This window comes from Narcine bancroftii, chromosome 9 (genome assembly GCF_036971445.1).
Source record: "Narcine bancroftii isolate sNarBan1 chromosome 9, sNarBan1.hap1, whole genome shotgun sequence".
Classification (NCBI taxonomy): domain Eukaryota; kingdom Metazoa; phylum Chordata; class Chondrichthyes; order Torpediniformes; family Narcinidae; genus Narcine; species Narcine bancroftii.
This window is the reverse complement of record NC_091477.1, coordinates 112520719-112535232: the sequence shown is the minus strand read 5'-3', so window position 1 is coordinate 112535232 and position 14514 is coordinate 112520719. Positions and strand designations below refer to the sequence as shown.

Genomic DNA, 14514 nt, shown 5'->3' with positions numbered 1-14514 from the left:
AACTCTGAAAAGCACAAATTAAATTGTCAAATTTGAACTTCTACTTTGTTGTGCATGCAACCTGGCCACTTCCAGGTTAGACTGAGAAAAGAAAGCAATCAGGTATATGACTGAGATTGAAAGTTTAATAGTGGCCAGTGGATTTTGCAGGACTGAAAGGAAAGAATCAAAAAGATGGAGAAGAACAGCTTGGGGAGGAGGTGTGCCTTGACTCCACTGTTTGTGAGCCAAGAAGAGGAGGAATTGTTTTCATCAGATCACTTTCTAAAATATCCTCCAAATGTTGCTGTCTATCTAAAGCTTGATGGAGGTTAGACTGAATTGGAAAATTTCAGATTTCAACAGATTTTTTTTAAACGAATCCATTTCTTTTTAAACTCCAGAAATCCATTATTCAGAATTTTGTCTTTTAACTAAGAATAATCGTGACTTTTTATCTATAACATGAGCATTGCATTTTCAGCTCATTTATTAGAGTTTGGTTAGTGATATATTTTATATTTCAGTTTTAAGGTGGCAAATTAGGTGCTTTCTATGAAGGAGGTCTGAAGCCTGCATCTTTATTGTTCTTGAGGCACCTCTGCATGAAAAATTAATCAATGTTAAACTGTTATTTTTGTTTTGTGAGCAAATGTGTCAACCACTTTATGTGCACCAAGGTCTTTATCTATCGAATGTCGATGAAAGTGTTTGGTGATTTCAGGAATGAAAAAAAACTGCCAAGGATCATCATGTTCACCTAAATTGGCAAATAGAACCTTGTTTTGCACATATCCATAATTACGCACTGGTGCTGTGGGGAGTTTGCATTTATGAACTTCTTACTTGAAAATGATGGTACTAACATCTGAGCTAACAGAGAATTTAAAGTAGTTCTTAATCACCATTCATATAGCTAATTATTTCTCTGTTGAATCTAATAGATTTAGCATAATGCCTCAAAATCTTGTATCTTCTTATTTTCTGCAATGGTGCTCACTAACTGACTTCAGTACATTAATCAGTAATACAGTAAAATCCCCGTTATCTGGAATTCGAGCAACCGGCAGTCTCAAGAAACCAGGAAAAAAGGTTACGAAAAGCAAATTAAAAATACAAACTTTAAAATTGATGCCCCCTAATGGTTAGTTTGGTAATCTCAAGCAACTGGCAAATTCACTTATCTGGCATCTACCAAACCCAATAGGTGCTGGATATTGTGGGTTTTACAATATTAAATAAACATGTTAGAAGTGAAAGACTTTTAAGGTGAAAGGAAATCAAGCATACTGTATATATGTATAACTGAATGTATATTTCCAAATATTAAATGAAAGGTCTCTGCGGTTTGGGAATCAATTCATCTACCAATCAATGCCTAGAATGTTATCATTATGGCTTGACTATGGAGCGAAAGCATATGAATTGGAGAAGGGTAAGAACATTTAAATTTACTTCAAAAATATCTGTGTGGTTCATTTGTGACACAATATACCAGGGTTTTTTTTAAAAAAACCTGCAGGTTCATACCCACTCTAGGATCTTAAAGAGAAAAATCTAGGTTCATCCTTGACTGAAATACTGAAATTGGATGTGCAATCTTCTGAGAATTCAAAATCTTAGCTGCTTACAGAAGATCCCAACCTCTCCTGTGATATAATTTTGAAAAGGGGATTTGACCAATAATTATTTTACAATCAACATGGCACAAACCAGATGATATGGTCATTTTTAACTTAATTTTGTATCTTGTATGGAAATTATTACTTGGTTTTGTGTATTACATTTCAAAATTGTTTCATTGGGGCTTTTCTGTCCTTTGGCCGTCCTGAGGTCATACGAGTTTTTTTAAACATCTGCTTTAACTGAGAAGGAAACTGTGTATATAATATTTTGAACAATTTGGATAAATATTCTTTTCTCCACAGCATCTGGACGCATTGCTGATCGCATTGCCATGAGAACAGAACTTGAAAAAATTAACAAAGTGATAGAGGATCACACTAACTACTTAGCTCCTTACCAATTCTTGACAGCATTCTCACAGTTGATTTCCCGAATATGCCACTTCCATGATACTGTGTTTGCTCGACTGAAAGGCATTATTGTCAAGGTTTTCTTGGCTTATCCCCAGCAGGCTATGTGGATGATGACAGCTGTATGTAAGGTAATTGTATAATACCAATGTTGTAATTCAGTGCATAGCATTTAAATGATTACCACATATCAGAAACTGCTATATTTTGATCAATGTTTCCTGTAAAATTGAGCTACGAGATTAAAATTATTTTTAGGCTGGTCAAATGGATTATCTGATTTTTAGGAAGAGACAGATGTTACAATAGGAATAATACCTAGACAATGTTATTTTGTCATTTTGAACTCCGTTCATAATAATAGTGTTGTGTGATTGAGGTACAGTCAAATTCTGTTAATCCACCATCCTGTTCAAAAATCCTGATTGTCTGGCATCCGATTCACAGTGGGCTCTGTTTCCTTCGTTCCTTTTATTATATTAGAGGTCCTGTATTTCATGGTCTCTTAAAATTTACTGAGTTCACTGGAAATTTTATTATAATATGGTACAACATCTTGCTAAAAAGTGAATTGAAAGTGTATTGGGGTGTTCATAAGACTAATATTGAATTATCCCAAAAGATTTGCAAGCCTGGAGGTACCAAATCACAATTTCAATATATCCATTTAAAGGGAAGTTGGGTATAGACACATCAGGGAACTGTGTATAGAGGATAATATTTGGACAAGGCATATTTCATGTTGAAATTCTATCACACTGGGAACATTAAATCCAGTTAATTAAATAAACATGAGTAATTGAGAAGGATATGACACAGTTGTTGGAATCTAATAGTAACCTTTCTGGTTCACCAGTGTTATAAATGAAGGAAATCGACAGTCCTTATATGAACTGTTTTGTATGCCACAGTAACCTGTTTGATTCCGTACTCTTGTCTGAAATGGGTGAGCAGTTAATTAGGGGTTGCCCGGGAGACTGCCGATGCTGGAATCTGAAGCTGATCACAATCTGCTGGAGGAACTCAGCGGGTCAGGCAGTATCAATGAATTGGGGGTGTTGGGGGGGGGGGGGAAAGGGAGGGAATGGTTGAGGTGTTGGACCAAAATGCTTCATCAGTCCTTTTGCTGTGATTTCCACACAACACAAATTCCTAAAATAAAAAGTGGTATGAAGAAAAACAGAAGTATTCATTGACTGGATACAATAAAATAAGAGGCTAATGTGGCGCATTTGTTAGGTTTGTTCATCTGCAGTTACTTTCTGAGCAATGATTGTTTTCATATCTATAACCAAACTTCTGAATTCAAAATAACATTGTCCTACTGTTCTAACATCTGTCTTTTCCGAAAAAGCAGATAATCCATTTATTTCTCCAGACTAAAAATAGTTTTCATCTCAAGTTCAATTTTACTGGAAACGTGGATCAAAATGTAGCAATTTTTGAGGTGTGGGTATTTTTAGGTTAAATTGAGCAAACAGGCTTGTCTTTGTATAAAACAATGCTTTTTATCATGATTAAACGCAGATCAAAATTTTTTTTGCAGTCATCTTATGCGACACGAGTTAATAGGTGTAAGGAAATCCTTCAGAAGGCCATTAATGATGAGACAAGTTTAGGAAAGTTTGTTGGTGATGCCACTCGCCTCACTGAAAAGTTACTGGAATTGTGTAACAAAACAGTATGTACTATTTATTTGTTTGCTTATCTTTAGATTGAAAATGCCTTTAGTCAGGGTGCATGTGGAATAACATTTCAAACTATGTTTCTCCATCCTCAACCCTTTCCCTCCCAGTTCCAAAATGTTTACATAGTTTTAAGTTAATGATTATAGTCAATTTTCTTTGCGATGAGAACTTGTCATTTAATGTAGTTTTTGGTTTACACCTTCAAATCCTTAAACTTCAGTTGTTAACTCTATTTTCTGTTATCTCTGGGAGATAGTTGTGCAAGCGGAAAAGGAATTTGAGTTGGTTGCTGATGCGGTTGATCGTGAATGCATATTTCTTTGATGAAGAAATTTAAGCTTCAGTCAGCACTGGGAATTAAAGATGAAATTTTCATCAAAAGGAACAATGCAACTTCAATTATCCAAAATAGTCAGGACTGAACCTATTTTGGATGTCTTCATTTTTCAGATAACTGGTCTTTTTTTAAAAACAGCCCAATAGCTAATGCTTAAACAACAATGAACAACAAAGGAAGGCTTTTTGAGCATTAAAATAACGGTTCATTCTCAAAAAGAAATGCCAATTCCCGACACATCTCCCACTGCTGCTGATCCCCAGGGAGGCTTCCCAGACCGGGTGAAACACTCATCTGGCGAGTTGGCAAACTCCTGCCTCCTTGTTGGCTTGCTCTGGCAAGGGCTGTTCCGGCTTTGCATGCTGGTTCTCCGTTGCATGCCTGACCCAGACCCGGTCTTCACCTGTGCACACTCCCTCTCCCAAACGCCGCCGTCAGTCACCGACACCTCCCCACCAAGGTCCCGTTCCTGCCTGGGAGTCTGATGCTTGGGAGCCCAAGGTCCTGCTCCTGCCCGAGAGGCCGCTCTGCCTGATGATGCCGGGACAAGGGATTCTTCCCACCGCTTGTGGCTGGGAGACCGTCGCACGCAGTTTAAGAGGGAGAGTTGTAGAGAAAAGTCGATAGGGGTAGGAAATGAAAAAAGAGAGGGGAGGAAGTTGCCTGAAACGAAGACGATCATCATTCTAATTTTATGTTGGTGTATTTTTTCAACCTGTGAGGTCAGTTTTGCTCTGAAAAGATTTCAGGTAACTGAAGATTTCTGATCGATTTGGACATCCTCACTTATCCAAACTTTTTTTGAGGCGATCTGACTTACGGATCCAAAAATATTTCTGACAATCCAATTTCAGATGATCAGAATTGTACTGTATATATGTACTTCTAAGGATGTTGAAGACACTTTTTACCAGTAAGGAGAATGTAAATAAATAAGAATAACTATTCTGGATTATGTGCTCATCCCATTCCATGTAAAACCTCCAGTCTCAAAGATTTGTGAATGATGTCTTCGCATAGACATAAATTTATCCTTTAAGTCATAAAGTATCTAAATAATAGTTATTTTGTGGGCATTATTTAAAGATTTTCCAATTGAGGTCTTGATACCCCAAATTATTGCCAGATTTGCAGTGAAGCAAGCCTGTTGACAAGTTTGATTATAGTTGGATCCTTGATTTCCTCACTTCCAGACCATGATCAGTGAAGATTGGTAAGAACATCTCCATCAGTACTGAAGCATCACAGGACTGCGTTTCTTAGTCGCCTGTTCTACTCATTTTTTTATACGTTTGCTGATCATCCCACGGTGGTGAGTTGTTTTTAAAAGGACGACGAGTTAGCGTGCAGGAGGCAGATTGAAAGCTTGGCCGAATGGTGCACTAGCAACAATCTCAGTGTCACCAAAACCAAGGAGGTGATGGCTAACTTCAGGAAGGTAAAACAAGATGTGTACGATCCAGTGATTATTGGGGACATCAGAAGTGGAGAGGGCGAGGAAATTGAAGTTCTTGGGAGTCACCATCTCGGAGGATCTTTCCTGGACTCAACACACCAATGGCATCATCAAGAAAGTGCATCAGCGCTCTACTTCCTAAGGTTTGGTATGACCTTTGCTGACTTGCTACATCATGGTCTGGTATGGGGACCCCAATAACCCCAAACGTAAAGCTCGACAAAAGGTAATGGACACAACCCAGGACATCCTAGGGAAAACCTTCCTCATCATCAAGCACATCTATGGGAAACGCTGCTGTCGGGGAGCAGCAGTAATCATCAAGGATCCACACCACCAAGCACATGCTCTGGTCTCGCTGCTACCATCAGGAAAGAGGAATAGGTGCCACAGGACTCGCACCCACCAGTTCCAGGAACAGCTGCTACCCCACCTCCAGCATCAGGCACCTCAACAATAAACTCATTCAAGGAATCTTCATTTTGTTTTTTGCCCTCTGTATTGTGCAGTTTGTTTACATTTCTTTATTTACACGTGTACAATATTTTTTTTGGAATTCTGCCTGGCCTGCAGCAAAACAAATCTCTGGGTTGTATGTGATGTCATGCATGTACCTGAAAATAAATATCATGATGCATACTACATGGAAAAAAGATGTCCTGTGGCCATTCCTGTGGCCAATTCTGGACTGTACTTGGAGCACTTGTCGACAACACTTCGAATTTAGACCCTCCGAATTGAAGCAATACATTTGTCGCTCTTGAGCAATTTGAATCATTATGTGTATTTCTTACTTTCAAGTTCATCATTTTATGCGGCACATTGGGAATTCAAGTTTATAATTGCTTTTTTATCTGACATTTCAACATTTCTGTTTATAGGTGGATGGGAACAGCACAACTTTGAGTATGAGTGTTCATTTTAAATCACTAAAAAGATTGGTGGAAGAAACCGCTTTTAGTGAAATCCTCATTCCTTTGCAATCTGTGATGACTCCTACTCTTCCATCAACTCCGGGCACCCATGCGACCCATGACCCTTTCCCTGGCCATTGGGCCTACATTGCTGCCTTTGGTGACATGGTAAAATATCGATTCTATTTTTTACTTGCTCATGTTGCAAAACATTTGCTTCCATTGATGGTCTTTATTGCTTTTCGACTTCTACATTCTGCAGGAGTGAGACTGTTCTCAAACATTAGTTTAATACATGACCAAATCCATAAGAGAACATTTGTGTGAACCAAGCCTTTGTTAGTCTTTGATATTTTTGTATTATTGAAACAGTAGTTTAAAAGTACATTTGCAGTCTTGAACATTTCTCCATTTTAAGAAATTTTTTGGGAACTATATAGAATGGACAAAACTTGCGTATGATTAAAAAAAAACATCTTTTGTATTGCAGCATTCAATAATATTGCTGAGCTGGGTAGAAATCCAGTCTTGTATAATTGTGATCTGACTGCATTGAACTTCCTGTTGATAAAAAAAAACATCTTTTGTATTGCAGCATTCAATAATATTGCTGAGCTGGGTAGAAATCCAGTCTTGCATTATTGTGATCTGACTGCATTGAACTTCCTGATGATTTTCAATGTACTGTTTTGAAATTTTAAAGCTTGCCACTTGTGCCTCAACTTGTGATCTGTTTAAATGCAAGATTTTTAAATTGTCTTTCACATGTGCTTTTTTTGACCAACTGGATATAGTATTAGTTTCTATTTTTGCTTCTGAAACTTGCTCTCTATTAGGCATTAAGATTATTTTTCAGTTATTTGGTATATTTTTATTTTATATTTCATTCTGTTTTCTGATTTATTTTTTCCATGTGCCCTTGGAAAGTACCTTAATTCCCAGTGATTGAAATAATATCCTTTCACTTAAGAACTTCTGTGATGAGGCAAACTACATTTGGTGTGACATGTCTCTTGTATGGTTCAGCTGGAATCAGATTTGGTTTGAATGGTCACTTGCATAGCACATTGCAATAACTACAACTGATCAAACAAAAAAGTGCTGTGACACAGTAAGATTTTTAAAATTATAAAAATAACTGCAGCTGCCATGTTTGTTCTTTGGAATTTTCATCCAAAGTGTATTTCATTTTGAAAAATTAATGACTTCTTCCAGGATCTGTTGTCATTTCTCCAGCTAATGATCAATTCCCTATTTCCACCCAAGTTTGCATCAGGAATTGAAATAAGAAGCAGTAGCCTGGTTGTAATAAAAAAAAATTGTTTCCATATACTTAATTAGCAACAACTTGCATTTATTTGGTATCTTTTACATGATAAAGCTATTCCAAAAAATGGATACAATGCCAACAAAGAATCCTTATTAAATAAATGATGTAGAAACACCAGTAAATGTAATAGGGAATTCAGAACAGAATTATTTGTTGATATGTAAGAATATGGAACTTGTTACTGCAGGAAGTATCAAATTAAATAACAGCATTGCATTTCAGGGAGAGCTGGACAAACACATGAAGGACTTAATTTTCAAAAAAGCCTTTTAAGTATTCTTGGTGAATATGCCTTCCTCTGTTCAGTTTGGAGAAAATGGTTATCTCATTTTGATATTATCCTTGAGAATTTTTTTTTTTTTTTTGCACCTTCATGTGTCTCCATTTTGCTTTTTTTTAAATGTGATTTTAAAGGTTTTCTATTTCTATGGTCAGAGCTCCCTGAAGAAGCTTGGAATGGACTGGAATTGATTGAGCGAAAGCCTTTTTGATGATAACATTGGGAGAATTCTTTTGGGGAAAATAGATTATTTCTGTCCTATAATAGTTGCGCAGAGTTGAGGAAAGGTGTCGTAAAGCTTAAACAAGCTCGCCTTTCGTGCTGCCAAGTAGACGTGGGTTGAACTGGGTAACTTAGTGGCTCCTTCCCCAGTAATTGCACAGTGGGAAACATCCCAACAGGGCAAAGCGAGTTAAAAGCAACTGGGCTCCAACTCTTGGTGGGGTTAAAGAGTCAGAGCCTGGCCAAGTTAGTTCACTAAATCCCCTTCTGGCGGTGAGAAAGGACTATCTGCTTTAGTGGCGTCAGCACCTGCGTGCATGCATCTCAGTGGTGGAAAGGAAGTTGGTGTAGTCTGCAGAGGGGAACAAAAGTGTACTCTTGTACAGTTCTAGTCCAGTAATAGAGCCACAGAATTGCAGTGTCAGCATCTGAAAACCATTACCGTTCGCCATTACTAACTGCGCGATTTGACTTCCAGCGAGTATGTGACATGTCTTCTCACGATGTCACTGCTGGAGGCAGGAGCCCCCTTAAAGTCCTGGGTTCCAGATAAACCAGGTAAATGATGTCATGATGCATTGGGAAAGGGTTCCCGGGTGCAGCGTGCCCAATATGTTTACCCGCTTCCTTGGAGGGTTGGCAGTGTGAAAGGAATAGATTATAAGGATAGCCTTAAATCCGAAGCATATAATGTTTAAATGATTTGGATCTTGTGAAAATTTTGGACAAAACTTTTTCATGCACCAGTAATTGATAAATTGAGTTCCTTTGTTGTTTTGTGTGATAAATATGATACAGATTTTAAAAAAAACGCTATTTGAAGTCTGCAGTCAGCTATTTTCCATCTTCTTGTGCTAGGTGGAAATCTTAGCTTCTCTTCAAAAGCCAAAGAAAATCACTCTTAAAGGTTCTGATGGAAAGTCCTACATTATGATGTGTAAACCCAAAGATGACCTCAGGAAGGATTGTCGTCTCATGGAATTTAACTCACTCATTAATAAGGTACATTGTAGTAGTATTTGGACTGAAATGATTATTGGATGCATTCCATGTACATGAAAGAACGCTGGAGCAAAGTGTTCAGACGGCACAATTATTCTATGATATGGTATTTATCAAATCATGAGTGCATATCAAATGTTGGGTCATAGATTATTTCATATTTGAAGTAATATGTGGTCAGAAAATATAAGGGATTGGTTTTTATGCATCTAATACTCAAATTCTGGATGAAATGATGTGTGCATGCAGTGGTCTTCAAATGAACTTCATGTTTATTAAAACCAAAGTGCCTTTTCTCATAGTTTGCGGTTTTCAAACTCAGTTGGTTCAAAACTGAGCTCCTTGAAGCATATATACTGTACTTATCAGGAAAGGAACATCTATAGAAGTTTTAAAATCAATATTTTTTAAAATCTTTGATTACTAATTTAAATTTAACTTTGTGTGTTTAATGAGTATTTTTAAAAGAGAAATGTAATAAATTTGGATAAATTGACAGTGCTTACGGAAAGATGCAGAGTCTCGCAGGCGAGAACTTCACATCAGGACTTACGCAGTCATTCCTCTCAATGAAGAATGTGGTCTGGTTGAGTGGGTTAACAACACTGCAGGTTTAAGACATATTCTGAATAAGTTATACAAGGAAAAAGGTAAGGATTTATCATGTCATAAACGTGAAATTTGAAATATATTGCTATCTTCAGTATGTTGTAATCAATTTCAATGTCCTGTGAGCAGTATTGAAAATAGAGTGGGATTGTGCTAATGGATGAGATCAATGTTCATTTTGGAGCAATTTTATATACTTTTCTGGTGAACCTAATTCCTACTGGGAAATTTGTTTCCACATATTAAGTTGCGAATTAGAAGAGGAAATATGAAGGGAGATCACCAATAGCTAGAAAAATGAAAGGGTTTTAATAGCCTATTACAGGTACGCAATCCTTAATCCGGAAAGCTCCAAAATCCGGCAAATGGGGAGAGAGAGACCGCAGTGCGAGTCGGGCGGGCGAGGGGGAGAGACCGGCAGTGCGAGTCGGGCGGTGGGGGAGGGGGTGGGGGGTGAGGAGACGGCAACACAATTTGGGTGGTCTTAAATCTGGCTTTCCGAAATCTGGAAAAATCCGAAATTCGGAACACACTATCCCTCAAGGGTTCCGTATAAAGGATTGTGTACCTGTATTTTAACTTGCCTTGTATTGTCTGGGAATGCCATAATGCTAAGAAGTTCATTGGGGCAGAATTTGTTTAAATGTGTCATGGAAGGTTTTTGCATGCACTGTGTAGATGGCCCTGCTTCAGAGGGTCAAGATTGGACCTTCAGTAGGCAAGCCTACTGAAATTTCAGAAGTTAAAATTTATTGTCTCTTAATTCAATTAGTTTACTATATTACTTATTCTTTACAAATACCTGTTCAGATGGAGCAAGTAAGATTTTTGGTGCATATATACATTGTATATATCTGAACCTAGTAATCTTGATAATTAGAACATGTCTATGGAATTGAGAAATTTTGAGCAATCTCTCTTCCCTGAACCCCTGTCCCCTAAAATCCACTGCACCATCGTGTGGTATTTCTTTAATTGAGCATTCTTTTCCAGAGAACATCGTCTGCAATATTCTGGCAGTTTAATTGAATCTGTTGACTAAAAGGAATTCAATACCTATAATCAGTCCTCAATGCATTTCTTTCCAATGCTTAGCTTGCAGTTCAGTCTCTGTGACTGATAACTGGCAATCAAGGAAGTCCAAAGTCACTCACTTGAAAATGATGAATTAATCTGTTTAAGTATGAGACTAGAATTGTAAAACAATTCCGGTGACTGTACATGACACTTTCCACTGCTTTTCAAATATAAATACATAAAGTCTTGTGAGATAACACTAACTTAAATTATTGATATTTTGGATTTCTTCTTACTGCTGGCTTTTGAACTTTTTTTAAAAAAAACAGGTATTTACATGCTTGGAAAAGAACTACGTCAGTGCATGCTGCCAAAGCAAGCACCTTTGGAGGAGAAACTATCTGTATTTGAACAGCAGCTTCTCCCACGTCATCCAGCTGTGTTTCATGAATGGTTCCTTGGGACATTCCCTGATCCAACTTCATGGTTAATATTTTTTTAATTTGGTGGTATAATTTGTCATCGGGATCTACTTTTCCAAATACAAGGTTGAGGGATTTGGAAAATCTGTTGAGTAGTGTTTTTACCTCATCCCTTACTCAAATTTAAGACATCCTTTTCTTGAGCATTGTACAAAACAAAATGAGAGTTAAACAAGAATGTCTGCTGATCCTCTGATTGTAATTCCTACAAAATGCTGGAGAAATTAAAGTTGCGCTGTGTCTTTTATGCAACAAAGATAAAGATACATAGCCAACAGTTTGGGCCTGAGCCCTTCATCACAGTATGAGCAAAAAGCAGACAGGTGTCTGAATAAAATGGTGGGGAGAGGCCCACAGGTATGAGGACTTTGGTAGATATTGGTGGCTGGGCACAAGAGAGAAAAGCTGATGGGGAGGGGATGGTTTTCTGAATGGAGAGCTGGAAGAAAGGAGACAGGGGAGAGGCCTAACAAAAACCGGATCTGCTAATGCCATCCGATTGTATCTCTGCTGAATAAGGCAATTGCACAACAAATGAGCAACACAAACAAACTTTATTGCACATCGCAAGCGGGAGTGGGGAACATCAAGGTGTACCCATCACTACTCGTTTCCTTCTGCTCTACCTACTCAATCAATATAGAGTTTTGTTCACTTTAAATAGTGTTTTCACTTAAGATAAGATAATCTTTTATGTCAAGGTCGACATCAGACTATGTCCAGCTGGCCTTGGCTCATAACATTCCACAGTTACTTCTTGATAAGTCTCTCACAATATCTTGCAGTTTCAATCATATGATTCCCGGCTACTTTCCTTTTTCTGTTAATGCTAACAAACTATCAGATTATTTTCCATAACAGAAGCCCCCGAGCACCCTTACATTTTTCTGCTCTTCCCTTCTATAGAAAGAACATTAGATGTTGCTCCTCCAATTTGTGGATACCCTTGGTTTGGCAGTGCATGAGGCCATGGACAGACAAGTGATATCTCCCTCTCTCTTAGCTTTATTTCTCATGCCTCCTATCCTATAACACCTCTTCACCATTTTATTCAGATGCCTTCTTGCTTTTTGCTCAGTCTCCAATCGTTAGTTATGTATCTTTATCTTTGCTCCATAAAGAACGTTGCATGTTTCTCCAGCATATTTGCATAATGTACAATTTGCCATGGTTGAATTAGAAAAGGGAAATGGATGGATGTTTGATTACCATTCACATAAATGAAGATTATTGTTTGATCATCACTCGTTGTAAGGATACACAATAGTAGAGGCAGCTATGAAGACACCAAGTTTGAGTTCATGCTTTTGCTTTTGGGAGGATTCAAACTAGTTTGGCAGAGAGATGAGAACTTGAGAGGAGAATCAGGAAGGAGATGAACAAAGCTGAAATTGAAGTTAAATAGTAAGCAAAATAAAAAAAACAGCACAAATCAGACATCAAATTGGGTATTGGGTTAAATGCTTTGAGGCCAAAATTTTGAGTCAAAATATTGTGAATTCATCACAATATGGATGAATTAATATCACAAATAGTTGCAAATCCGAATGATTTGAATGCCATTTAAAAAGGAGCTGGGTAATACAGCCGTAAAATGTCTTCATCATGTTGTAATTGCCTTTTTGCATTTAATCAATGGCCTCTCATTTTACACTCCTATAATCTGGGAAAATGATTGTGACCATTCCACCTTGTCAATGCCCTCTTTATTTTAGAAACCTCGATAAGATTACCCCTCAGACTGCTTTTGCTCCAGAGCAGGCTTTACCGAGTCCCAGTCTCTCCTTGGTACTCAAACCTTCCAGTCCCAGCAACATCCTTTTGAATCTTTTTTCTGCACCCTCTCAAGCTTAATCGCATTCTTCCTCTAGTATGGTGACCAGAACTCGACTCAATGTTCCATGTGTGGTCTCTCCAATATCTTGTACAGCCGAAATGTCAGGTCCCAATCTTTGTACTGAATTCCCCTTAAGATGAAGGGGACCTTCTTCAACACCATCTCTTCCTGTATCACTACTTTCATGGAGCTTTGTACTCCGATCCCTAGTGCTCTGTCTTCCACACTGCTCCCCAGGGCCCTTTTATCTATCCTACCTTGGTTTAACTTCGTAGAGGGGGTAGCACTGTTGATAAGAGATGACATTGTTCAAGTAGTTAGGAAGGGTGCACATGATGTTAAAGGGGACCTGCAAATACACAACTCACTGAACAAGAATGCAGCAGGCATTTGGGAAGGGCAGATGGTGTATTTGTCTTTATTTCTGGAGAATTTGATACAAGAGTAAAGATACAATCATAACTGGCATTGTTGAGATGATACCTGGAGTAATGTATGCAATTTTGGGCCTCCTTACCCAAACAAATGTTCTTACTTTAGTTTCATCAAACCAGTTCCTGGAATAGCAAGTATGTCTTGTGAGGAGAAATTGATTGGGCCAGGACTTTTATTATTTAGAGTTCAAGAATGAGGAGACCTCATTGGAAATTTACAAAATTCTTATAGGTTAGATAGAGTAGAAGGAAGAACACTTATTTTGGCTGAGAAGTCTTCAACAGTAAAGGATGAGCTATTTAGAATTGAAATATTTCTTAATTCTAAGTGTTTTGAAATTTAAGAATTCTCTTCCCTGGAGGGCAGTTAGATTGGATAGGAAGATGGTATTGAGATAGAAGATTGACTGGTGTCTTGCTAAATAATGGAACAGCCTCAAATGGCCAAATACCTTTTCACGTCCTTGTGTCTTGTGTCCTTATGATTGGTTTATAGTTGCTGTAAATTTTGTGCAACTGTCTGTTAAATAATTTCAAGAATTACTGATACCATGAAGGTGAGGATTCATCAGATTAATTGTAGTTTACAGCAAGTCTATATAATTGCTCATAATGTTTGTGTGATTTTTAAAAATAAATATTTGTCTTCCATTACTTCCATTAGGTACAGTAGTAGATCAGCCTATTGTCGGTCTGTTGCTGTGATGTCAATGGTTGGCTACATTCTGGGTCTCGGAGATCGACATGGGGAAAACATTTTATTTGATTCTTTAACAGGCGAATGTGTTCATGTTGATTTCAACTGTCTTTTCAATAAGGTAACTGATTTTTTTCAATTTCTTATTTTTAGTTTTCAAGTTCAAATATGCATGTAGCCTATTAATATAAGTA

The 14514-nt window shown here is 37.7% G+C and overlaps 1 protein-coding gene across 9 annotated transcripts in view; it reads left to right on the top strand.

Moving 5' to 3' along the window:
- Window positions 1-14514, top strand: part of atr (ATR serine/threonine kinase) — a 96136-nt gene that overhangs the window by 76323 nt on the left and 5299 nt on the right. For 4 of the 9 annotated variants that reach the window (XM_069897366.1, XM_069897367.1, XM_069897364.1 and 1 more), the window contains 8 exons: window positions 1317-1414; window positions 1908-2146; window positions 3562-3696; window positions 6378-6578; window positions 9101-9244; window positions 9744-9894; window positions 11200-11356; window positions 14288-14441. In XM_069897366.1, coding sequence (XP_069753467.1) covers window positions 1317-1414; window positions 1908-2146; window positions 3562-3696; window positions 6378-6578; window positions 9101-9244; window positions 9744-9894; window positions 11200-11356; window positions 14288-14441 — 1279 coding nt within the window. Of the gene's footprint in view, window positions 1-1316; window positions 1415-1907; window positions 2147-3561; window positions 3697-6377; window positions 6579-7337; window positions 7522-9100; window positions 9245-9743; window positions 9895-11199; window positions 11357-14287; window positions 14442-14514 lie in introns of those variants that run through there. The other 5 variants (XM_069897368.1, XM_069897369.1, XR_011344345.1 and 2 more) reach the window with 5 other exon arrangements.